Raw genomic sequence first — 27,619 nt, 5'->3', positions numbered from 1 at the left:
TGAATGCGGATCCATCTCTGTCGGACCAATAAAGTCCATCTCTGCCTAAAGTTTTGTTGAACTTGTCCCATTCCTCAATGATTGGTTCTATTTTGCGCAAGGTGTTTTCGATCTTCTTGAGCTGGGGACCAAACGCTCGGACGGTTTGCACTACCACCTTCACGACCGTGAACAGCTCGTTGAATGCTGCTCCCACGCCACCTCCTGCAAAATCAACTTTCATTTTTTGTTCTTTCTGTTTTCACAGAAGAAATCCAAAACTTTTGATGGGTAAACTAGAACTGAAACGCACGTCCCGAGGATGTTTCCCTCTGTTTTGTTTTGTTTTGTTTTTTTTTTTTTTTTTCTTTTCTGGGTTTTTCGAAGAGGCAAGAAGGAAGAGGAGCTTCTTCGTCTTTGAAGCAGCGATGGAGAAAGAGACGAACGAAAAGGTGAGAGACACTCTCTGTAAAAGCGGTAGCGTGGAAGACTATCCTCAGGCCAGACATGTTATGTTATAGTCATCGTACGGGGAGTTTCTTAGGAAACTTAGTTTATCCCATTAAAATTTGAAAACATTTTAACCAACCATATGAGCTTTTAAATTAAAAGTGAGTATTTGATGTGGATGGCAAAATACAAATTCTCCTATTAAGTGGTTAGTAATGCATTTCGAATATATTGGATGAGGTTAGATATTGCGACTATAAATTGTGATGTAAAATCCGAGATATAAAGGGCAAGGTAATTTTTGGATTTGGTAGGATATGGAGATTACAATAAATTTAAAACATTTTATCACTTAATAATAGCATCCAATATTTCAAAATTATTGAAATATCTAACATCCAAAGCAACAAAAATCACAAGTCTTTACCCTTGCAAATGTTGTAAGCAACTACTGGTTTTGGTTGCACAATTAACTAATTTCGACTAGCAAAATAGCAAAGAACATATGCACACTTCTTGGCCAAGAATCAGGTTATGTTTGGCCAAGGAACAAGTGCTGATTCAACCGTGAATCTTGGCTATGTTTGTACTCAAGCTCCCACACAAATTGCTCACAGTTCATCGAGGTTTTTCTCCCAAACTCCCCTGTTTTCCTTCGTTTTCTTGCTCTCAGTTCTCTGTGTTATTTCTTTTCTCATGCATTGCCAATTGCATTTGTGTGTTTTTTGACTATGCTGGTGATTTTTTTCCTATGTGCATGTGCACATATTTACCCTAAACTAATTTTGGTCTCACAAAATATCTCAAACTGGTATCCTAACCAAATTCTATGTTCTGTGCGCATTCTGTCCATTATCCCGTTATAATGCATAAATGTAAACACACATGGTAGACAATTGCAAGATGGATCTAACTTTGAGAATGATAGATCCGACGTGAAAAGTCCACGTGTATTTATAAATATGGATTTTCACGGATGAGAGATTTAGGTAAAGGGTACCAATTTGAGATTTTTCACAAGACAAGTGTCATAGGATATTAATTTAGGATTAAAAAAAATTGGGATAAAATGTGTCATAGATACTTGTTTAGGATTTTTTTATATGATGAAAATTAGTTTAGTGTGAATGTGTCATGGAATATTAGTCTGATATTTTTAATAATCCTAACACTCTCTTTTTGCACATGTGTGGTGGATTGAGCCTTTCCCTTTTTTTTTTTGCTCGGATCCTTTCCATATGCATTGGACGAAATTAACTTGCGAGATGAGCAATAACTGAAAATTACTTCCTGATCTTCATTCCCTTTCTTACTAGACTTCTATGTTCTTGTCTAGGGCAGGCCGAGACTAGTCCTCTTGGCCGCTTTCCTTCCTGGTTTTGTTTCTTAATAGAGAACGTTACATGACTTTTCCAAGGAAGCTTCAGCTACATCGAATGGGATGTGACCGAGTTCATTAAGGGAGGCCATGTAATATTTGCCTTTGGTGGGATCAAAAAGAAGAAAAAGAAGGTTGAAAAGTCAACAAAAGAAAGTAAGAAAGTGAGCCTCAGTTAATTAAAAGGAAAAGGAGTGCTGAGTACCGGGAGCTCGCCGAGAAAGAAAGAACGAAAGAGAGGAAAAGAAGAAAGAAGAGGGCTCTTGCCACTAATGTCTCACCAAGCCGATTCAATTTTGTATCACAACACCTGAATTTATGACTTAAATTCAGATCTTTGAGAAATTGGAGCCGCGTTGTCCGATTTTTGAGTTGTGCAGTTTCAAGATTTCATAGAAGTTTTGGATTATAGCGTCGTGGAGCCATAAGGATTGGAAAGTCCTTTTCTAGCAACGATTTTGTAGGAGCTAGAATTTTAGGATTTCGTGGGCGAGTTTTGTGTTGCATTTACATTTGAGTAATCACTCCACATGAATGATTTGTTAGCATGCATAAGTCATTTCATTAGCGTTTAGACGTAGTTTAGCCATTTTGTAGTTAAGTTAGAGTTTCATTCGGTTTTAATGTCGATTCTCATTTAATTGTTAGGATTACGAGATCGTTGACTAGTCTAATTACACGTTGCTTGGTTTGGCATTATAGATGAGTGGTGCCATCTCTTATTTGAATTTGTAAATTCATATTTCAAATGAAAAGTACGAGGTATATGATGTGCATATTGTGATTTGGCTAAAAGGCTAATGTTTGTATTTGATGCATAACTTCGGATCGAGCATTTACTACTTTTTATTTAGAATGGTTTGAGAAACGTGTTATTGAAAGTGTCGTGAAAGTTTATAAGCCTGTATTACGTTGCAAACTGATTTACAAAATGGGTTCCTAAATGATTTGGGAAATGTTTGATGAGAGATGTTTCCAAATGTTACTGGTTTATTTAATAAATTTTGAAATGGTGTGAGAAATGTAAAATGTGTATTTTGCAAGATTTGCTAAAAAGGAAAGGCAAAAAGTCAAAAGTAAAAATCACTTTGAAGAAAAAAAAACTTTTAGCATTAGGCTCGAAGAGAGTAAGATATATTGTGTTAAAGAGCAAAAGTGGATCAATCGGAATGAAAAAAGAAGCAATGTTTTGTACATGTTCAATTCGTTTCCATGTTCGACCAAAAAAAAATTCGTTTTCATGGGCCGTACCTAATTGTGATAGTCCATCTCTCCACGTCCCTAAGAAATGTTTCACCACACACAGTGACCTTTGAAGTTTTCTTTTTAATGTTCAATATTATTCCTTAAGTTTTTAATTCACACTAATGTTGAACTGAAAATTGGTTCAATTTATATTTTCCCCTTAAAAATTCGACTTGTCGGCCACATAAACCTTTATGCCATCCTTTTGTTCGAAACCTTTATGCCATTGACTTGCCGTCGACTTGGATACCGTGTTTTCCACGTAGCATCCTTCTCCTCTCTTTCCCTCTCACCGTAAAAAGGAACGCAGCACCACCGTTGCTGAAGCCCCTATTGCCAAAACCGCCGCAGCAACAACATTGCCGAAGCCCTTATTGCCAAAACTACCACCACTGACAACGATTGTCCACGGCTGCGCTACTCAAACAGCCACGACCACACCAAAGCCGTGCACAAACACCACCGCAAGCTTTGCTCAAATGACATTGCAGGCACACCCCTCTCTCATCAGATCTGAAGCCCGTTACTTCAGATTGAAGTTGGCGACCTCCGATTTAAGGTCGCCATGACCTCAAACATTAGGTTTCAGTGGCCCAGATCTGAGTTTGCACCTCAGAAATAAGAGATAGAGAAAAGGCGATGCTGAAGTGGTCCGTGGTGGTAAGGCGCTGCAACTTAGGCATCGGCGATGACAGTGATGGTAGGGACGCGGTGGTTATGGTTTGCAGCTGCATTGTTGGTGGTAGAAGGAGGAGGAAGAAGAAATGAAGAAATAAATACATGGGAAGAAGAAAAATTAAAAGAAAAAAAAATCCTAACTTGAAAATATTAAAGAAAATATGAGTGGTCGGTCCATGAACATACATGTGGGACACAGCCTATTTACTAAATATAACTAACTCGTATAATAATCCAACCTATCAAATATGAGTCAAGAAACGGATGTGTGATTCATTTTCACAAATCTAATTTGTGCATGTATTAGGGACTTTTCATCCTAGGGGGTTTGGGCTGAATTGGTGGCTGGTGTCAAAGATTGAACCAAAGAAAATAGCAAGTACTTTACTTCCAACTAGCATAAACTAGAAGTATTTTTAACTTGTACTTTTATGCTATAAAAATTATTCAAATTTTACAAAGTTATGCAAATATATGCAAATCTATTTGTCAATACCCATATGTCGTGAAAGTTTTGTGTGCCTAGGGTTAAAAAGGTGAAGGTGTGTGCATCATTAGGTTTAGGGTTTCTTTATTTTAATTGAAGATTTATCAAAAAATCATATATAAATCTAAGTGTCAGCATCTGGAAATGTTAAACTTTCATATATTTAAGATTAAGAAAATGGACAATAAATACAATAACTTTGGTATAACCCTCAATTTAGTATCAAAATCTTTCGAGCGATTACTTGACTTCACATTAGTAAAAACAATCACTTAAGTGCCTTTGCCGATAAATTTCGGCGATTCATCCTCCATAATTTTTTGGGATAACTATATTAGAAGTCCTAAAACTTATCAGGAAAATGCAATTGAGTCTTAAAACTTTCAAAAAGTGCAATGAAGTCCTAAAACGAGGCACAAAAGTTCAATCAAGTTCTAAAACTTTCAAAATGTTCAATAAAGTCATAAAACTTATCTCGGAAGTACAATCGAGTCCAAAAACTTTCAAAAAATGCAATCAATGGAATGACTTAAATTAAACCACTTTGATAAGTTTTAGAACTTAATTGCACTTTTTGAAAATTTTAGGACTTAATTGTACTTTGTGACAAATTTTAGGACTTAATTGCACTTTTTAAAAGTTTTAGGACTTAATTGTATTTTCATGATAAATTTTAGGACTTCCAATGCACTTATCCTAATTTTTTTTAAGCGAATCTTAATACCAAAGCTGATTTTTTTTAATAATAAAATTTGAGCTCCAACACAGACAAACAATAAGATGACCTGGCAATTATTTAACTAACTCACCAGATTGCCTTCTCTTGTCCTTCTTCTTCTTGGTCTTCATCTTCTTTACTAAAACGAAGAAAGGAATAACATCACCGCTCTCTCTCTTCTTGATCGGTTCAATTTGCCCTTCATCTTTACAAGAGCTCCTACTGCTAGTGGTGGTGACACTATCCCAACCGGGAGAAGACGCTTCGCATGCCATGAGCCCATAAATTTCTGGCATTTCCCCTCTATCTCTCCCCTTCGAGAAAATGAGGGCAATTCCGAGCCTTGAAAAAACTCAATGGACATTACTTTTCTCTTTGCAGTTGGAGTTGTCGTCTTAGATGAGAGAAGAAAAGTTGATTTGCTATTGGTACTCCTCTTTGATCTGAAGAAATGGTTTGGATTTGAAGAAAATATTCAAATTCTCTCTCTCCTTCGAGAAAATATTCGTTTCTTTTACATAAAGGTTAGGATTTTCGGAAGCAAGGCTTCGGTAACGAAAATAGCCTTCTCAGCTTCTTTTGTTTATAGTTGCCTCCCTTCTCTTTGCCACAATTCCTAAATTTAGGGTTATGGTCTAAAAATATTTGTGATTCAGCCCCAATTCCTTAATTTGGGGCAAACAATTTTTTTAATTGATGTTGTTTAATAACAATTATACTTACTCACTTTGTCCATGAGCTGTGTCAGATAGATTTATGTTCAAAAATTGCCACGTTAGATTTTCTAGCCACAAAGATTGACGATAGCATTAAAGTGATTGTCTTTTTATAAAAATGGCACTCAAATGATAACTTTAAAAATTTTGACATTAAAAAACATTATACAAAGTTATGGCATTTTTAGAGTCAATTTCCCAAAAAAAAAAAAAAAAAATCAAATTGCATGTGTCGCAAGATTTTTGAAAAAAAAAAAAAGGTAAAAAGTTGAAAGAAAAAATCACTTCGAGAACATTTTTAAATTAAAAAATAAGTCAAAAGCAAAATGTAATTTAGAGTTTACTCGTAAAAGGTAAGGCAGATTGTATTAAAGAGCAAAAGAAGAGAAATGGGAATAATAAAAGAAGCAATCTTTTATATGTGTTCATATTCATTTTCATGGGCCATTACTGATTGTGAAACTCAATCTCTCTGGGTCCTTAAGAAATGTTTCCCAATCAAGAGTAACCACAGTGATTTTAAAATTTTTCTCAATATTTAATATCATTCTTAAATATAAAAACCACCAAAAACCCCAATTTTGCCCAAAGTGATAAATTTACCAAAAACTTATTTTTTGTGACATAAAAACCCTAAATTTTACAAATTGTGACACATTTACCCTACTAAGAGCATTTTCGTCTTATTTTTGTTCTCATTTTTTTTCCTTCTTCTCTCTTCTCTCTGCCATGGCCGGCGGAGGGAAGAGAGATGAATAAGAAAAAAAAAAGTAATAGACCAAAATGCCTTATAATTTATGGTAAATATATCACACAAATAAAAGTTGAGGATTTTTTGTGTCACTAAAAAAAGTAAAAAAAAAAAGGTTTAAGATAAATGTGTCACGGTTGGTCAAGTTCGAATTTTTCATATCACAAAGAAAAGTTCGAGGTAAATTTGTCATTTTGGGCAAAGTTTGAGGTTTTTGGTAGTATTTTCCTTTTTCTTATTCATACTAATATCAAACTTTTGAAAATTGGTTCAATTTATATTTTCCCTTAAAATTTGATACCGCCAGCCGATTTAACTTGTATACTGTGTTTTTCATATGGCATCATCCCTTCTCCTCACCTCTCACGAAAAGAAACGTAGCAAACGTCACCACTGAACAACAATTGTTTGCCGTCGACTTGGATACCGTGTTTTCCACGTAGCATCCCTCTCTTTCCCTCTCCCCTCAAAAAGGAACGCAGCACCACCGTTGCCGAAGCCCCTATTGCCAAAACCAACGATTGTCCACGGCTGCGCTACTCAAACAGCCACGACCACACCAAAGCCGTGCACGAACACCACCGCAAGCTTTGCTCAAATGACATTGCAGGCACACCCTCTCTCATCAGATCTGAAGCCCGTTACGTCAGATTTGAGTTGGCAACCTCCAATTTAAGGTCGCCATCTGCGGCTCGTAACCTCAGATTTGAGGCCACGACCTCCGGTTTAAGGCCGCCACGACCTCAAATGTGAGGTTGCAGTGGCTTAAATCTGAGTTTGCACTTCGGATTTGAGATGGAGAGTATCTTGTGGTTAGAGAGAGAGAGAGAGAGAGAGGGCGATGCTGAAGTGGTGGTGATGGTAAGGAGCCGCGAGGTAGGCGTTGGCAACAACGGTAATGGGTAGGGACGCGGTGGTCATGGTTTGCAGCCACGGTGTTAGACGAAGGAGAAAAAATAGAAGGAGAGAAAATTCTGACTGGGAAAAATTAACAAAATGATGTTGCGCTACTAATCAATTATTTGGTCCAGTCAGCAATGCCTAGCTGTTCACATAAAAAAAAAATCACTGTCCAGAAAATAAATTCAACAAACAGCCAAAAAATATAAATAGTAAAAAATATAGTTCAAAGACAATACTTAACGTGGAAAAAAATTTCAGAGATCATTGGTTGATTGCCCTCTTCTTAATCGTTCAGCCAATTTAAGTTAGCCTCTTCTTCTTCGGATGCTATTATGTTCAAGCTATTGAGACTGCTCTTGAGAGGCGCCCACAAGCCTTCTTTTTCTTTGTCACAGACCACCTTTCTCAAGTTCCTCAGCCTAATGATCGACCGTGGTAGCTTAGACAACCTTAAACATCCTCTCATGTTCAATCTCTTGAGATTAACCAGTTGACCAATTTGATCAGGCAAGGTGCTCAAGCTCAGACAATCAGATATATTGAGAGATATCAATTCTTCAAGGGTTCTAATCGAGTCCGGTACCCGTGAAAAGTTTGTGCAGGAATTAAGCCTGACCACTTCAAGGGACACCAACTGGCCAATCTGTTCGGGGAGTACAGATAAATTATGACAGTTTGTGATGCTAAGCTTCTTCAGAGGTTTTATCTCACATATGTCATCCGGTAATGCCATAAGATCGTTGCAATAGTCGATGTGGAGCTCCACTAAGCCTGGTATTGCATCGGAGATTTTGGCGTCATCTGATGTTGAAGCATGACTAATGTTGCACATGAAAAAGGATATCTTTTGCAAACAGGGCAAGCGTAGCTGTCCCATGTTTAGGAAAGGAACCGTCATGCGTTCAAGCCTCATCCTCCTTAAATTGGACCCGATGACATGGAAATTGCACAGCTCAGCTGGAGAGAAACTATAATTTGTTACTATTAAGGCCTTGAGCTTATCTGCTTTCTCAATGAATTCAGGTAAAGCATAAGTTTTGGTTCGAATGTTGGCTTCAAAGTTCAAGACCAAAGCCTCAGCTTTAGGCAATTGAAGACTTGGCCAAGGTCTTGAGAATGTTTTATCTGCATTATAAACATCGAAGGTTAAAAGGTAAATTAACTACCGACCTACTGAATTTTTCCGTACAAGTCATTGAGAAAGAGATAGAGAGGGAGAGAGAGTTCCCAACCTGTGGAGATGGACACTAGACGAGCATCAAGAGTCAGTTGCTTTTGCTCACTCCACCAATCAGGAAAACTATTTCCAGTCAAGTCCAAAATAAGTCTCTCTCTTTCCTCTACTTCCCCCTGGTCGCATTCCAAGATAGCCATCTCTCTCAGCAGATCGTGCTGCATAGCATAGTAGCTACTGTAACATTTGTCGTCATCCTCATTTGAATCTTTCCTGTATGTATGCAAACACTCGGATATAAGCATTTGCACTCCAGTCTCTTGTGCTAAAATCTAACGCAAAGCATTTGATGATATCAATTTACTAGCAAAGAAAGACATCTGATCCTTGCCACGTTTGAGAAATTGAGTCAGGAGATAGAGATGTTCTTTACAGGCCTCTGTATAATCCATTTGAACTTTACAATGCGGAACAGACTATGGCTGAAGGTCAGGTGCAGTAATTGTGGTGTGGATTCAAAATATCTAGCAGGCCCATTTTTCTGGAAACAGAAAGTTGGTTGTGCATAGATTACTCTCAATCTTGGCACAAAGATCTAATCACGCCTTTGTCCATTTCACATACGCTTCAAACCGTCACGTATCAGGAAAAGCTAATCATACGCCAACTATAATCTAATGAGGTACACTTAGAGCAGTAGCAACTAGAAAAGTTAGAATGAGAGAACAAAACAAACTTCATCAGAGCCATACCCGGTAACTATGAGATCAGCTAGGTTCCTGTAAACAAGTTTATTGAGGTCAGCAATGGCACGAACTCCGCTGAAATCTAACTTGTACAATTCCACCCACAGATCAATAAGGGCGGTGGCGGGAATCTTGCGATCCTCCGGAAACAAGCTGAGGTCCAAGAAACGTTCCTTGATTTCACCATCCAAGTCATCCAAGCTCTTTCTGAGGCAATCTAGTACGTCACTGTCTGAACGCAAAAGGGAACGTCTTTCAGACCAATCAAGAAGCTTCGTTTCCCAGAATGAAGGATCCTTTCCTCGGAGAGACTTGGCAACGACTGTAAGAGCCAATGGCAATCCCTTACAGCGATTCACCACCTGCCACGGGGGAAAAAATTAGTACAAACCAAGGCCTCTCTTTGATGAAAGAGAGATGAAAGTAAGGATAGGCAGGTTGATTTTGTTAAGCATTTTCTTTGAAGAAAAAGATAAACTCAGAGTTTGTATGACCATAACAAATCCATGAATGGATGCATGCAAGCAAGAGCATACCTGCTCCAAGAGATCATCTGGTACAGACATGCTTCTATCGGTAATTGTAACAGATCGATGAAAAAGTTGCAGGGCTTCACCCTTATTCAGTGGGTTCAGGTGATGCACAAAATCAACATCAGGAAACTCATATCTTGATGTCACCACAATCTTGTAATCTTTGATCTTCTTGAAAACAAACTTATCGAGGAACGATTTTGATTCGGTCCAGACATCATCCAGCACAAGCAACACAGGATTTTGTCCTATTTTTTCAAGCAGTTGCTGCAAGTACTGAACTGCAAAATCTTCTGTTTCAATTGTGGGTACCAGGAAATTCTTATGTTGAATCATCTTCTGGACAATGTCTGTCAGGTTGAGCTTCTTCGAGACACGGATGAACATGATATTGTTGTGGAATTTGCCTATATCAAACAACAGTAAGTCTGACTCCTACCGCTTGCAAAGAGTATCAAAATTATCCACTACACTTCTAGTATATTGAATTCGGTAGGATAAGAAACAGAGCAAAGTATATACCATATAGCACAAGTAATAAGTGTGAAGCCTACCTCGTGTGAAGAGAAGTGTTCAGCTTATTAAGAAAGGCGCTCAGAGCAACCAAACAGAGGCGAGTTATTGCATATCAAAAAGCTTGGGAAAGATCTATAAAAGTGGACATGACACACAAAGATTTAATGATGAGAAAAAAGTTTCTTTTACTTGATTCCATCTGTATAAAATCCCAGCAGTTCTTTGTGCAAACATTCACATCTACAAGAGGCAATGGGATTCAATATTCAAATATATGCAAAAGTGGAAGATTATTCAGGCAACAGCTCTTATATACGTAAATTGCTAACCAAAAACTATTAGAGGCAACCAATTTGGCAAGGAGCAATCAGTAAATGCATCTCTACTTTAATTAGCTCTGGATCCATCAAAATGCAAGTCACAAATACCTTCAATGTCCACTTCATGACACAACTTCGCAACCAGAGTGGTCTTCCCACAGCCGCCCGGGGCGGTCACAACAATCACGGACACTCCCTCCTCGAGCAACCGCCACTTGAGCTTCCTCAAGGACGCCTCCACCTCCGACCCAACAATGAAATCGGGTGCCTCAGGGACGGCGAGATTGCCCGAAGCCCCGAGCCCGCTCTGGATGGCCCCATCGTTCGCTTGATCGGAACGGTGTAGGGATTCTGTCCTCCCCGCCAACATCTCCATGGTGTTCCTCGTAGCCATCATCGGCAGGGAAAGCTGGAACTCCCTGAGGAGTGTCGCGTCGAACTCGGTAAGCTTTTTCGAGTACGAACGCTTCTTGATCAGGTTGAACTTCTTGATTTTGGAGCACTTCTCGACCAGGTCTTTGCCATCATTAATTATGGCCTGGATATGCTCCAAGTCTTTACGATCCATCATTCTGTTGAACTTGTCGATGTCTTTCATGATCGGAGCTATGGAGTCCAGGGTGGATTCGATCTTCTTGAGCTGCTCAGGAAACACAGCAATGGTTAGCGCTACGTCCTTAACTAGCTTGAACAGCTCGCCGAATGCCGTTTCCACAGCAGTTCCCACGATATCAACTGACATTTCTCGGTTCTTTCTTTCTCCACAGACCGAACAAGCCAAGAAAATCCAATCGCTTGATTGGTAAGCAAAGATGCTTCAAAGAACTGCAACCCACTTCCCAAGACTCGCAGGGGACGCTTGCCTCTATTTTCCTATGTCTGGGTTTTTTTCAGAGGGAAGAAGAAAGAGGACCTTTTTGGGTCTTTGAAGCAACAATGGAGAATGAGATGAAAGATAAGTTTAGAAAGATTCTTGAGCATGATTATATGGGGAAATTTCCTCGGAAGAGCATCCACTGGAGGCCCCGCTCTGGGGCTTCTTTTTTACATTATTTGTGGGTAGAAGAATACCTGTCGTCATTCGTTGAACAAATCCAATTCGCACGCTCCGCTGCGAGAGCCCAGGTTTAAGTCTTTGTTAAGGTAAAGCTACAGGCACGTGTTTTGTCCGCATCGGCCAGTGTCATCCAGCCCGGCGTTATCCAGCGAGCTTTGCATTGACCCCGAGGCAGAACAGAGGACAGAACGTTGAAAAGTAATGGACGAAATTATGTTGCGTAGCTTTCAGAACTATCCGCTTACCACGGTTAGCGCACACTGCTTAGGGAAGCTTCTATGAGCCAAGCTCCTTCGTCTTCGTATCATGCATGAACCGACTATTCGTCTGCAGCACTATAATCCATTTTCAATCAGGATTTTGATCGGTTATATGGTAAACTTTGTAGATCCCACAAGAAACTGAAAACATTTAAACCAACCAAGTGAGCCTCTCAATTAAAAGTGGGTATTTGATAGGGATGGTAGATACGACACGAGTTTTTCCAATTAAGTGTTTGGTGATGTATATAAGATAATATGAATGAAATTTGTAAAGAAAAATCCGAGGTACAAAGGGTGGAACAAATTTTTAATTGGGTAGGATATGAAAATTATGGAACTTCATAAAAAAAAATAAAAAAAAATTACTGAAGGGCGCAAGAGGGTGATGAACCCCGCTAGGCAGTCAAAGGCCCCAACAAATGACCATTTCATGGCTGCCGTAGTACTTACTAGTTAGGGTTGATGAAGACCCGAGTCAGCCGTTGACCATGTCCGTATCGGAAGTTGCCCTGCAAGCGCCCAAGTTTGAGGGTTTGTTAGTCGAAAGCCATCAGCACGTAAATCCAATCGACGGAAAGTTGAAAATGAGCGGACGATATTAGGTCGGGTAATTCTCATCCCCCTTTATGGCAGTTAGCTCATATGTTTGGTTAAGCGTGAGTGCGTTCGTTTTCGTCTCATGAATGGATTATTTCATTTTCATGCACTAGAATCCATTTCAATCATGATTTCAATCGGCTCTATGGTGAACTTGGTAGATCCCACAAAAAAATTGCAAACATTTTAACCAACCAAATGAACTCATTGATCAAAAGTGGGTATTTGATATCAATAGTAAACACAACGTGAATTCTCCTGATAGGTGTTTGATGATGCATTTCGCGTATATTTCATGAATAACATAAAAGCAATGAGTAATACAAAATCAGAGGTATAAAGAGTAGGATAACATTCCGATTGGATAGGATACGAAGATTACAAACTTTAAAACATTCAATTACTAAAGGGCGTGAGAGGGAGATGGAAACCTTTAAATTCCTTTTCGTTTGATTTCCTAAAACATGAAGACGATATTTCTTTGTTAGGAGACATGATGAAGTGAAAGGTTTACATCACGTCACGCCTCAAAAATAGTGTGCCATATGTACTCGTGCATTTTGAAAACATTAATCTGCATTTGCATGATTATGATGTAGCATATGCGACATGTAATTGCGCTCGTTCAATAATACATATATGACGACTTGCCAAGCGAGGAGCATTGTGCAATGTGATGTTGTGTCATTTGATGACATGTCTTTTGATGACTTATCATGTGATTACGAGTTGTCATATGACGGCAACATAACAATATATAATTTGACAACATGTTGTACGATGAAATAAAGGCGTGGATCTTAGCTTGATGTATATGTATGTGCAAGTGGCTATAAATTTAAAGTTTATAATATGTGTATTGAAAGTCGTAAAACTTATTGTGAAAATACAATTGAATCATAAAATTTTAAAAAAATATAATCAAGTTTTAAAATTTAGTACACAAGTACAATTGAATCCTAAAATTTTCAAAAAATGCAATTAAATCTTAAAATTTGTTACAAAAGTAATTAAGTCCTAAAACTTTCAAAATGTGCAATTAACAAAAGGACTTAGATTGAACCAATTAAACAAGAGTTAAGACTTAGTTGTATTTTTTGAAAGTTTTATTACTCAATTACACTTTCTCGATAAGTTTGAGGATTTAATTGCACTTTTAAAAAAATTTAGGACTCAATTACATTTTCTTGATAAATTTTAAGACTTCAAATGCATTTATCCCTTTAATTTTTCATTGGATGATGCATGTATGTAGGTTTTGAAATGACGGAGCTATTTTTATTACTCGGCTTATTCGGCCATGCAGATCTTCTTGGACGATAGAATGCCTTTTTAGCCAATTTTATATAGTATCGGTGTTTAGAAAGCTGAAATTAGTTTTTGTGAAAGTAGTTAGTCTTTTGAAAATATATTTTGTTGAGAATATGAGCATCCATCGGGCCTAGATTTTCGTATTAATCGGTTGGCTTTTTGGCTTGATTCGGTTCGATTATGTAGTGGCCTGAGATAATGATGACAGCAAGTCATCATTAGAGCAATAGGCCATAGGAGCTCCTAGTTAGGGCTGAGCACGGTTCCCGGGTTACCCGGGAACCGGAACTGAACCGGAGGAAGGTCCGGTTCGGTTCCCGGTTCCAAGGGGGACCGGTTCCGGAACCGGAACCGGTTACTTAGGACAGAAAAAGCTCGACCTTGGATGTTCTAGTGACTTGTATGTGATGTTCTAGTTGAATTTTGGCTTCGGCCTCTAAACGAAAGTTGTAAAGGACTTCTTGGAGTATAACATATTCAAATTTGGGACAAAAAAAACAAGTATAAGTGGGTGAAATCGTTATTCTTTGGAAAGACTGGATCTGGAGATTTTGGGACCGACCCTTGATGAATGCATGGACTGTAAGGCAACTTTTTTGTCAAAATTTCACTTTGTTTTCTTAACAAAATTTGTAAAGGACATCCTGAGGTACAACATATAAAAAATTTAGAGAAAAAAAACAAGAATAGGTAGGTGAAATCGTGATCCTTTAGAGATGGTTAGATCTGGAATTACGGTACTACGAACAGGGATTTTAACTATCCATATTTAATTATCTAGGACGAATTTGACTTCAATGTTTTCATGAAGTATCTACCTTATGGTCTTGGCTATCACATAGTCGAATTTCATAATTTTTTAAGGTAATTTTGGTATTTAATCGGAAATGTTTCTAAAACTGTGCAATCTGATGTGTTCGGATCTTGTAAGTTGCAATGCGTGGACTATATCATTTTGTATGAGGTCTTTTTGGAAATGTGTTCTGCATGAAATATCTCTCTTCATGTCTTCCCTACAACATATTTATATTTCGTAATTTTTGTAGTTCATTTGCCTATTTAACCAAAAATGTTTCAAAAACTGTGCAAGTAGAGAATAGGAAAAGTAAATCGATTTTATCTTTTAATCCAGAACGAATTGGACTACGATTTCTTCATAAAACTTGTACCTCTAGGTCTTAAATACAATGTGTCCAAATTTCAGAATTTTCTGAGTTCATTTAAGGGTTTAATCGGAATTATTTTCAAAACTTGTACCTCTAGACATTCTTCTTCTAGTGGTGTTTTATTTCTACTTTCTAGTTTACTATTTGTTTTGAAATTTCTAATTATATTCTATTATTGTTGTGCAGTGCGAAGTTAATGTATCAAGATAACATGTCAATGGGAAGTTACCATGTAGTATACGCGTACATTATAGTTTTTTTTTGTAACGTGCGCATACGTTATATTTTTTTTTGGTAACGTACGCATATGTTATAGTTTTTTTTTGGTAACGTGCGCGTACGTTATATTTTTTTTTGTGTAACGTGCGCATATGTTATAGTTCAAATCTGAAAATAACAAAAAAAAAAAAAAAAAAAACCTGTTGGAACTTGGAACCGACCCTAGAACCTGTGATAGGGTAGGTTCTAGGTTCCTCATTTTGAGGAACCTGTACCCGAGGGTAGGTTCCAGGTTCCAGACGGAACCGAACCGAAACCTAGAACCGCTCACCCCTACTCCTAATAGCAGGCATCGTAAATAGCGATTGGGATAAAAATAAACTGAATCACACACCAAATAGGAAGACATGTTCTTCAATTGCATAAAATTAAATTAATTCACAATATGTGCCTTTTAACGTAATTACAATATTTAGAATTGATACTACAATGTTAAGTGTGCTTGGTTAAAAGCACCCTAAAATGCTTGGAGACTTCATATAGGTATGAGTAGATGCTATGTAGTAAAATTCAATTAAGTATGTCATCTCATTAAGTTCAAACAATGATTCAATAGGATGACAATTCATGCTTCATGAATGGGTCCTATTAAATGTGCATTTCGTGCAACTATAGGCGATTTCTTGGGATTCTTGATGCATCAAAGGGGACCAGACGTTGATGGGAACACGGGAAAGGTGACCATGGAATTGCCACCTCCTATGATGAAGAATCTTTGAAGTGTTAATACCAAAAGTTGATATTTTAATGAAGTTCATCTCAAACTTGTCTGGCAAGTTGCTAATTTTTTTGAATTTTGGATATCCCAGTCCACGCATTATTCATACATCCCTCTTTACCTCGACCTTGCTTCTTTCAAATGGATTCATCATTGCATAAGAATTTTCTTTTTGAGTCATAGTTTTCACTCAAAGTTTGAACAGGATTAACCATGAATTAAGGTGTATGATATGATGACGTTACGTGCTGCTAAGCCTTGCGTGTCCAACGTAAGCTGGATTACATCAAGAAGATGACCTCAGCCACTTCGCCTTTACGCTTGGACCATACGCAGAAACTTCATGGCATCTTCATTGGCTCATGCCATGAAGTTTCGCGGTTTTCTTCTTCGTATATTCTCTTCTTCTTTTCACACCAGTAGCCAATCAACGACGGTCCAATCCATCTAGAAGGAACAATACTATAGTCAAAAGTTCACACGAATGACGATAAATTTCTTTCAAATAATTTCCGCGGAAGCAATATAGTTTTTATTCAAGCATGATGTTTACCGGCACTTGACAAAAGTGGAGGCGCATTAATAATTGGCTAATTAGTTAGATGCTTCTTTAGAAGCTAGTGCAGTATATGAGTGAATCCAAGTAATGAACTTATGGTAAATTTCAAGGACATATCTTTTATTCTCCAATCTACATGACATGGCCAAGTAACCCAATATCATGATTGGCCGAATTAAAATTTTATTAATCACTGGGAATTGTCATAGTAGCTACTTTCTTACTTGAGAAGGGAAAGGTAAAAAGTTTGAATCCCCAGCTTTTCGGAGATTAGGGTGAGAAGGTATGAATAATGAAGTATAGTTTCGAAATTTGTAGGTAATATATAGCACACATGATGAGTTATAAAATAAATATAGGATATGACTAAATAAAAAAAATTAAAGTTTAATTGAACATATTACTTTCACCACCCTATACAATTGAATAAAATACGAAAACCTTACAATTGCCAAATTAATAAACTATTCCTGGTCAAAAAGGTCCATCCAAAGGTTGTGAGGACATGTCAGATGGCTCAAGTCAAGTGGATGACTGACTGATAAAGATGGGCACGCTGTGAAATAATTAGGGATAATTGTAAGTCATTTCCTGTTGAGGAATTTGCAAAATAAATAAATAATCCAAATCTCAAAAAGCCTCATTTTTTTCTGTATGCTCCTCTCTCTCCTACCTCTTTTTATCATCTACTAGTCTTCCCCCAACACCACCACCAGTGCCGAAGCAATGCCGCCACCGACCATGATTGTCTGCTGCTGCGCCACTCCGATAGCCACCACCACAACAAAGCCGCACTCGAACACCACCACAAGCTTCGCTCAGATAACATTGCAAGCACCTCTCTCTCTCTCTCTCTCTCTCTCTCTCTCTCTCTCTATCCCTCTCCACGACCTCAAATGCGAGGTTGCAGCGTCTCGGATTTGAGTTTGCACTTCAGATTCGTGAGATAGAAAGAATCTTTTGGCCGGAGGAAGAGAGACAGAAAAGGAGATGCTGAAGAGGTCGTGGTGGTAAGGCGCCACGAGTTGTGATTTGCAGGGGTTTGTTGGTGGTAGACGAAGGGGAAGGAGGTAAAAGGCAAGAAAAGAAATGGAAAGAAGAAAAATAAAAAGAAAAAAATTCTGGTTCAGAAAAAAAATGATGTGGCACTACTCATCAATTATTTGGTCCAATCAACCACCCACATCAAAAGAAAAAGAAAAAGATAATGTTATAAGTAGTCATGGAACTTCGACCTACCGTGTAATATAATTTTTGAATTTTTAATTTGTCAAATATAATCTTTGAACATTTGCATAATATGCAACATGATTCTTGATATTTTAATTTATTCAATGTAATATCCAAGTTTTTAGTATATGATCAAGTTAGTCGATGAAAATGTTTAATGTCATACATTGAATATCTCCATATAATCTAAAAACTAACTTGACTATGTATTGAAAATTTAAACAATAAATTGAAAATTCAAACATTAGGTTATTGTCTAGGACAATTTTAAACAAATTAAAAATTCGGGGATTATATTATATATTGGATTAAAATTTAGGAATCACTTGTCATTTTTCCCCAAAAAAAAAAAAAAGGCGCAAAGTATAGGAAATAAATATGACAAACAGCAAGAAAAAAAACCAATAAATAAAATAGTTCAAAGACAAACACTTTAACATATAAGAAAAGCTCAAAGATCATCGGTTGATAGCTCTCTTCTTAATCACACAGCCAATCTAAGTTAGGCTCTTCTTCAAACGCCATTATATTCAAGCTATTGAGACTGTTCTTGAGAGGCTCCCACAAGACTTCTCTTTCTTGGTCACAAATCACCTTCTTCAAGTTCCTCAACCTCATGATTGACCGTGGTAGCACAGACAACCTCAAACATCCTCTCATGTTGATCTTCTTGAGATTATCTAATTGACCAATTTGATTGGGCAGAGTGCTCAGGTTTAGGCAATCGGATATATTGAGAGACATCAATTTTTGGAGGGTTCTAATTGAGTTTGGTAATTGCAACAAATTTGTGCACGAATTAAGCCTAACTACTTCGAGGGAAGTTGATTGCCCAAGTTGTTTAGAGAGTGCAGAGAAATTATGACAGTTTATGATGCTAAACTTCTTTAGAGGCTTTATCTCACATATGCTATCCGGTATTGTCATAAGATCATTGCAATAGTCGATATCGAGCTCCACTAATTTTGGCATTGCATCAGAGATTTTGGCATCGATCAACGTCGTAGCCTGCCCTATGTCACACATGAAAAATGATATCTTTTGTAAACTGTTCAAGCGTAGCTTTCCCATGCTTTGGAGAGAAACCGTGACGCATTCGAGCCTAATCCTCCTTAAACTAGACCCAAAAACATGGAAGTTGCATAGCTCAACTGGAAAGAAACTAAAGTTTGTTACTATTAGGGCTTTGAGCTTATCTGTTTTTTCAATGAATTCCGGCAAAGCATAAGTTTTGGTTTGATTGGTCTCGATGTTCAAGACAAGAGCCTCAGCTTCGGGTAATTGAAGATTTGGCCAAGGTGTTGAGAATCTTCCATTTGCATCATGAACATAGAAGGTTAAAGATAATTTAACTACCAACAAACTAAATTTTTCCCTAAAGGTCATTGAGAGAGAGAGTGTTCGAACCTGTGGAGATGGACACTAGACGAACACCAAGAGTTGGTTGCTCTTGCTTACCCCACCAATCGGGAAAATTATTTCTAGTTATGTCTAGAATGAGTCTCTTTCTGTTCTCTACTTCCCCCTAGTTGCGCTCCATGATGGCCAACTCTCTAAGCAGATCGTGCTGTGTAGCATAGTGGCTGCTGTAACATTTGTCCTCCTCTTCACTTGAATCTCTCCTGTAGGTATGCAATAGCTCGGATATAAGCCTTTGCAATGAAGTTTTTGTGCTAAAGTTTGATGCAAGGCATTCAACGATACCAATTTAGTGGTAAAGAAAGACATCTGATCTGTCCCACGATTAGAAAACCAAGTCAGGAGATAAAAATGTTCTTTACAGGCCTTTGTATAATCCACTTGACCTTCAAAATGCGGAAGACACTATAGCTGAAGGTCAAGTGCAGTAATTGTGGTGTGGATTCAAACATCCAGTTTGCCTATTTCTGGGTAAACAGATAAGTATTTTGATTCCAGCTGCGAAGACTAGTCATAGGAAGGATCAAGAATGTCATATAAATCAGGAGCTAGATCAGTTGACGATGAACAAGTAAGAATTGCCTCAACAAAAATTGATGGAATTGGACCTAAATGACTAAGCCGTGCCATAAGGGGTCCTTCTCCAAACGGGACGGGGCCAAGCCTTTAAGGTTGTTTAAGTAGACTGGGTGACAGATTGGCCATAGGAGTACTCCGGGATATAAACTAGGGCAACAAATGTCGAACATACTACGATGCCGTCCCTTTTCATTTCGTGGAAGCCCCTGGAGAGGAAAGGGCTGTAGGTGATGGTGCGTTCTGCTAATCATGCCTCTGTCCATCTCACTCACGCATTCTAACTGCTACGTATTAGGAAAAATTACTCATATGCCAACTACAATGTGATGAGGCAACTTAGAGCGGTCGAAAACTAGAAAAGTTGGAATAAGAGAACAGAACAAACTTCAGATCCATACCTGGTGATTACGAGATCAGCTAGGTTCCTGTAAACGAGCTCATGGAGGTCATTAACAGCCTGCATTTCATTGAAATCTTGCCCATACAACGCCACCCACATATCAATAAGGGCAGTGGCGGGGATCTTGCGATCCTCTGGAAATGAGCCGAGGTCCATGAAATGCTCCTTGATCGAAGGGTCACCATCCAAGTCATCCAAGCTCTTTCTGAGGCAATCGAGAATGTCACTGTCCAAACCCAAATGGGACAAATTAAGAAGCTTTGTTTCCCAGAACGAACGATCCTTTCCTCGGAGAGACTTGGCAACGACTGTAAGAGCCAACGGCAATCCCTTGCAGCGATTCACTATCTGCCACAGGGAAAAAGAAAACAGAAAATATAATGGGAACTTAGATAGGAATGGTGGTTAGTACAAACCATGGCCTCTATTTGATGAAAGAGAGATCAAAGTAAAATCGGCATAGGTTAGGCACATGGTAAAGAGCTTGGATGTAACATGGTAAGCCTATCTTAGGCAGGTTGATTTTATTTAACTTTTTCTTTAAAGAAAAAAATAATCTCAGTTTTGATGACCGTAAGAAATCCTATCATGGACGCACTCAAGCGAGAGTATACCTTATCCCAGATATCATCATCTGGTGCAACCAAGCTTCTACCATCAACAGCAACATATTGACAAAAAAGTTCCAGGGCTTCCCCATGAGGCAGTGGGTTCAGGTGATGCACAAGACCAACATGAGGAAATTCATATCTTGATGTCACCACAATCTTGTAATGTTTTATCTTCTTGAAGACAAATTTCTCTATTATGGATTGCAAGTCAGTCCAGACATCGTCCAGCACAAGCAACACAGGACTTTGGCCTATATCTATGAGCAGTTGCTGCATGTAATGAACTGCATCATCTTCCGTTACAATCTCAGGAACCTTGAGACCATTATGTTGAAACATTTTCTGGACAATGTCTGTCAGGTTGGGCTTCTTCGATACAGGGACGAACATGATGTTGTTGAATTTGACTATATGCATTTAAACCACAGTAAGTCTGACTCCTATCGCTTGCAAAGAGTATGAAAATTGCAGCAACACTTCTAGTTTATTAAATTTGGTAGGATAAGAAAGAGAGCTAAGTAGATACAGTATAGCAGAAATAATGAGAGCGAATCCTATGGTGTGTGAAGAGTAGGTTTTGACTGATTAAGAGAGGCACTCAGCACAATCAAACAGAGGCGAGTTATTGCATATCTAAAAGCTCAGGAAAGATTTATCAGATTAGACATGATATCAAGACTGAAAATAAACCATGACAAGAAGATTGTTCTACTCGATGAAACATCCATCTGCAAAAAACCCAAGCAAATCTTTGTGCAGACATTCACATCTACGAGGAACTGTATCGCTTGACAGAGAGAACAGATAATGGGATTCAATCGCGTCAACATGGGCACAAGTAAAACATTGTTTGGCACCAGCTCCTATACACATGAATGGCAAACCAAAGGCTTTGAGGCGACCGATTGGCAAGGATCAATCACTGAATCCCCTACTTTAATTAGTTTGGATCAATCAAAACACTAATCACACATACCTTCAATATCCATGTCATGACACAATTTCTTAAGCAGGTCGTCTTCCTGCACCTGCCTGGGGCGGTCACAACAATCACAGACACTCCCTCCTTCAGCAACTGGTCCTTGAGCTTCCTCAGGGATGCCTCCACCACTGACCCAACAATGAACTCAGGCGCGTCAGGGACCGCGAGGTTGCCCGCAGCACCGAGTCTGCTCTGGAGGGCAACACCGTTCACTTGACCGGGGCAGATCAACTCTTTGACTTGCTTGAGTTCTGTCCTGATCTCCTTCACTTCCCACAACATCTCGCCGTTGTTTCTCGCATCCAGCAGTTGGATGTAAAGCTTGAAATCACCCAATAATTCTGCATTGAATGCCTTCAGCCTCTTGGAGTGCATATACTTCGTGGAGCCGGCGGATCCTTTTGCACTTCTCGATCAGTCCTTTGCCTCTATCCAATAGGTCCTTGATGGGATCCATCTCTGTCGGACTACGGTCCAGCCGTTTGTTGAACTTGTCCCATTCCTCAATGATTGGTTCTATTTTGCGCAAGGTGTTTTCAATCTTCTTGAGCTGGGGACCAAACGCTCGGACGGTTTGCACTACCACCTTCACCGCCGTGAATAGTTCGTTGAATGCTGCTTCCACGCCACCTCCTGCAAAATCAACTTTCATTTTTTGTTCTTTCTATCTTCACAGACCAAGCATGCTAAGAAATCCAAAACTTTTGATGGGTAAACTAGAACTGAAACGCACGTCCCGAGGATGTTTCTCTCTGTTTTGTTTTGTTTTATTCTTTTCTTTTCTTTTCTGGGTTTTTCGAAGAGGCAAGAAGGAAGAGGAGCTTCTTCGTCTTTGAAGCAGCGATGGAGAAAGAGACGAACGAAAAGGTGAGAGACACTCTCTGTAAAAGCGGTAGTGGTGGAAGACTATCCTCAGGCCAGACATGTTATGTTATAGTCATCGTACGGGGAGTTTCTTAGCAAACTTAGTTTATCCCATTAAAATTTGAAAACATTTTAACCAACCATATGAGCTTTTAAAATAAAATTGAGTATTTGATGTGGATGGAAAAATACAAATTCTCCTATTAGGCGCTTAGTAATGCGTTTCGAATATATTGGATGAGGTTAGATATTGCGACTATAAGTTGCGTTGTAAAATCCGAGATATAAAGAGCAAGGTAATTTTTGGATTTGGTAGGATATGGAGATTACAATAAATTTAAAACATTTTATCACTTAATAATAGCATCCAATATTTCAAAATTATTGAAATATCTAACATCCAAAGCAACAAAAATCACAAGTCTTTACCCTTGCAAAATGTTGTAAGCAACTACTGGTTTTGGTTGCACAATTAACTAATTTCGACTAGCAAAATAGCGAAGAACATATGCACGCTTCTTGGCCAAGAATCAGGTTATGTTTGGTCAAGGAACAAGTGCTGATTCAACCGTGAATCTTGGCTATGTTCGTACTCAAGCTCCCACACAAATTGCTCACAGTTCATCGAGGTTTTTCTCCCAAACTCCCCTGTTTTCCTTCGTTTTCTTGCTCTCAGTTCTCTGTGTTATTTCTTTTCTCATGCATTGCCAATTGCATTTGTGTGTTTTTTTGACTATGCTGGTGATATTTTTTCCTATGTGCATGTGCACATATTTACCCTAAACTAATTTTGGTCTCACAAAATATCTCAAACTGGTATCCTAACCAAATTCTATGTTCTGTGCGCATTCTGTCCATTATCCCGTTATAACGCATAAATGTAAACACACGTGGTAGACAATTGCAAGATGGATCTAACTTTGAGAATGATAGATCCGACGTGAAAAGTCCACGTGTATTTATAAGTATGGATTTTCACGGATGAGAGATTTAGGTAAAGGGTACCAATTTGAGATTTTTCACAAGACAAGTGTCATAGGATATTAATTTAGGATTAAAAAAAATTGGGATAAAATGTGTCATAGATACTTGTTTAGGATTTTTTTATATGATGAAAATTAGTTTAGTGTGAATGTGTCATGGAATATTAGTCTGATATTTTTAATGATCCTAACACTCTCTTTTTGCACATGTGTGGTGGATTGAGCCTTTCCCTTTTTTTTTTTGCTCGGATCCTTTCCATATGCATTGGACGAAATTAACTTGCGAGATGAGCAATAACTGAAAATTACTTCCCTGATCTTCATTCCCCTTTCTTACTAGACTTCTATGTTCTTGTCTAGGGCAGGCCGAGACTAGTCCTCTTGGCCGCTTTCCTTCCTGGTTTTGTTTCTTAATAGAGAACGTTACATGACTTTTCCAAGGAAGCTTCAGCTACATCGAATGGGATGTGGCCGAGTTCATTAAGGGAGGCCATGTAATATTTGCCTTTGGTGGGATCAAAAAGAAGAAAAAGAAGGTTGAAAAGTCAACAAAAGAAAGTAAGAAAGTGAGCCTCAGTTAATTAAAAGGAAAAGGAGCGCTGAGTACCGGGAGCTCGCCGAGAAAGAAAGAAAAAGGAAAGAGAGGAAAAAAAGAAAGAAGAGGGCTCTTGCCACTAATGTCTCACCAAGCCGATTCAATTTTGTATCACAACACCTGAATTTATCGCTTAAATTCAGATCTTTGAGAAATTGGAGCCGCGTTGTCTGATTTTTGAGTTGTGCAGTTTCAAGATTTCATAGAAGTTGTGGATTATAGCATTGTGGAGCCATAAGGGTTGGAAAGTCCTTTTCGAGCAACAATTTTGTAGGAGCTAGAATTTTAGGATTTCGTGGGCGAGTTTTGTGTTGCATTTACATTTGAGTAATTACTTCACATGAATGATTTGTTAGCATGCATAAGTCGTTTCATTAGCATTTATACGTAGTTTAGCCATTTGGTAGTTAAGTTAGAGTTTAATTCGGTTTTAATGTCGATTCTCATTTAATTGTTAGGATTACGAGATCGTTGACTAGTCTAATTACGCGTTGCTTGGTTTGGCATTATAAATGAGTGGTGCCATCTCTTATTTGAATTTGTAAATTCATATTTCAAATGAAAAGTCTGAGGTATATTATGTGCATATGGTGATTTGGCTAAAAGGCTAATGTTTGTATTTGATGCATAACTTCGGATCGAGCATTTACTACTTTTTATTTAGAATGGTTTGAGAAATGTGTCATTGGAAGTGTCATGAAAGTTTATAAGCATGTATTACGTTGCAAACTGATTTACGGAATGGGTTCCTAAATGATTTGGGAAATGTTTGATAAAAGACATTTCAAAATGTTCCTAGTTCATTAAATAAATTTCGAAATGGTGTGAGAAATGTAAAATGTGTATTTTGCAAGATTTGCAAAAAGGGAAAGGCAAAAAGTCAAAAGTAAAAATCACTTTAAAAAAAAAAAACTTTTAGGATTAGGCCCGAAAAGAGTAAGATATATTGTGTTAAAGAGCAAAAGTGGATAAATGGGAATGAAAAAGGAAGCAATGTTTTGTACATGTTCAATTCGTTTTCATGTTCGACCAAAAAAAAAAAAAAAAAAAAATCGTTTTCATGGGCCATACCTAATTGTGAAAGTCCATCTCTCCACGTCCCTAAGAAATGTTTCACCAGACACGGTGACCTCTGAAGTTTTCTTTTTAATGTTCAATTATTCCTTAAGTTTTTAATTCACACTAATATTGAACTGAAAATTGGTTCAATTTATATTTTCCCATTAAAAATTCGAGGGGTCGGCCACATGAACCTTTATGCCATCCTTTTGTTCGAAACCTTTATGCCATTGACTTGCCGTCGACTTGGATACGGTGTTTTCCACGTAGCATCCCTCTCCTCTCTTTCCCTCTCCCCGCAAAAAGGAACGCAGCACCACCGTTGCCAAAGCCCCTATTGCCAAAACCGCAGCAGCAACAACATTGCCGAAGCCCCTATTGCCAAAACTACCACCACTGGCAACGATTGTCCACGGCTGCGCTACTCAAACAGCCACGACCACACCAAAGCCGTGCACGAACACCACCGCAAGCTTTGCTCAAATGACATTGTAGGCACACCCCTCTCTCATCAGATCTGAAGCCCGTTACTTCAGATTCGAGTTGGCGACCTCCGATTTAAGTTCGCCATGACCTCAAACATTAGGTTTCAGTGGCCCAGATCTGAGTTTGCACCTCAGAAATAAGAGATAGAGAAAAGGCAATGCTGAAGTGGTACGTGGTGGTAAGGTGCTGCAACTTAGGCGTCGGTGATGACAGTGATGGTAGGGACGCGGTGGTTATGGTTTGCAGCTGCATTGTTGGTGGTAGAAGGAAGAGGAAGAAGAAAGGAAGAAAGAAATATATGGGAAGAAGAAAAAATTAAAAGAAAAAAATTCCTGACTTGAAAATATTAAAGAAAATATGATTGGTCGGTCTACCAGGACACGGCCTATTTACTCAATATAACTAACTTGTATAATAATCCAACCCATCAAATATGAGTCAAGAAACGGATGAGTGATTCATTTTCACAAGTCTAATGTGTGCATGTATTAGGGACTTTTCATCCTAGGGGATTCGGGCTCAATTGGTGGCTGGTGTCAAAGATTGAACCAAAGAAAATAGCAAGTACTTTACTTCCAACTGGCATAAACTAGAAGTATTTTTAACTTGTACTTTTATGCTATAAAAATTATTCAAATTTTACAAAGTTATGCAAATATATGCAAATCTATTTGTCAATACCCATATGTCGTGAAAGATTTATGTGCATAGGGTTAAAAAGGTGAAGGTGTGTGCATCATTAGGTTTAGGGTTTCTTCATTTTAATTGAAGATTTATCAAAAAATCATATCTAAATCTAAGTGTCAGCATTGGAAATGGTAAACTTTCATATATTTAAGATTAAGAAAATGGACAATAAATACAATAACTTTGGTATAACCCTCAATTTAGTATCAAAAACTTTCAAGCGATTACTTGACTTCACATTAGTAAAAACAATCACTTAAGCGCATCTATTGATAAATTCCGGTGATTCATCCTCCATAATTTTTTGGGATAAGTGTATTAGAAGTCCTAAAACTTATCATGAAAATGCAATTGAGTTCTAAAACTTTCAAAAAGTGCAATTAAGTCATAAAACTTGTCACAAAAGTTCAATTAAGTCCTAAAACTTTCAAAATGTTCAATAAAGTCCTAAAATTTGTCTTGAAAGTGCAATCAAATCCTAAAACTTTCAAAAAATGCAATCAATGGAAGGACTTAAATTAAATCACTTTGATAAGTTTTAGAACTTGATTGCACTTTTGGAAAGTTTTAGGATTTAATTGTACGTTGTAACAAATTTTATGACTTAATTACACTTTTTAAAATTTTTAGGATTTAATTGCATTTTCATAACAAATTTTAGGACTTCCAATGCACTTATCCCTAATTTTTTTTAAGTGAATCTTAATACTAACGCTGATTTTTTTTTATTTTTAAATTGAACTTCAAACAACAAGATGACCTGGCAATTATTTAACTAACTCACCAAAGTGCCTTCTCTTGTCCTTCTTCTTCTTGGTCTTCATCTTCTTTACTAAAACGAAGAAAAGAATAAACATCACCGCTTTCTCTCTCTTCTTGATCGGTTCAATTTGCCCTTCATCTTTACAAGTGCTCCTACTGCTAGTGATGGTGACACTCTATCGCAACCGGGAGAAGGCGCTTCGCATGCCATGAGCCCATAAATTTCTGGCATTTCCCCTCTATCTCTCCCCTTCGAGAAAATGAGGGCAATTCCGAGCCTTGAAAAAACTCAACGGACATTGTTTTTCTCTTTGCAGTTGGAGTTGTCGTCTCAGATGAGACAAGAAAAGTTGATTTGCTATTGGTGCTCCTCTTTCATCTGAAGAAATGGTTTCGATTTGAAGAAAATATTCAAATT

General features: G+C 38.0%; 2 protein-coding genes across 2 annotated transcripts; both read right to left on the bottom strand.

Moving 5' to 3' along the window:
- Nucleotides 1–7,412: 7,412 nt before the first annotated feature.
- On the bottom strand, nt 7,413–11,646 carry LOC108956932 (probable disease resistance protein At5g66900). Its single transcript, XM_039301865.1, has 5 exons — nt 10,703–11,646; nt 9,762–10,165; nt 9,232–9,587; nt 8,538–8,752; nt 7,413–8,430 (listed from the first exon to the last, which is right to left on the bottom strand). Exons 1-5 carry the CDS (start codon nt 11,334–11,336, stop codon nt 7,589–7,591), a joined length of 2,451 nt encoding a protein of 816 aa, XP_039157799.1. The 5' UTR covers nt 11,337–11,646; the 3' UTR covers nt 7,413–7,588.
- A 6,584-nt stretch (nt 11,647–18,230) lies between these two features.
- Nucleotides 18,231–22,643, bottom strand: LOC120288462 (probable disease resistance protein At5g66900). The gene is given in 6 exon segments (XM_039302448.1): nt 18,231–19,181; nt 19,303–19,396; nt 20,171–20,520; nt 20,787–21,190; nt 21,760–21,795; nt 21,798–22,643. Coding segments are annotated over 6 exon segments (2,154 nt in total). The 5' UTR covers nt 22,141–22,643; the 3' UTR covers nt 18,231–18,254.
- Between the last annotated feature and the right edge of the window lie 4,976 nt (nt 22,644–27,619).

Source organism: Eucalyptus grandis, chromosome 9 (genome assembly GCF_016545825.1).
Source record: "Eucalyptus grandis isolate ANBG69807.140 chromosome 9, ASM1654582v1, whole genome shotgun sequence".
NCBI lineage: Eukaryota > Viridiplantae > Streptophyta > Magnoliopsida > Myrtales > Myrtaceae > Eucalyptus > Eucalyptus grandis.
This window is presented reverse-complemented; position numbering and strand designations above follow the sequence as displayed.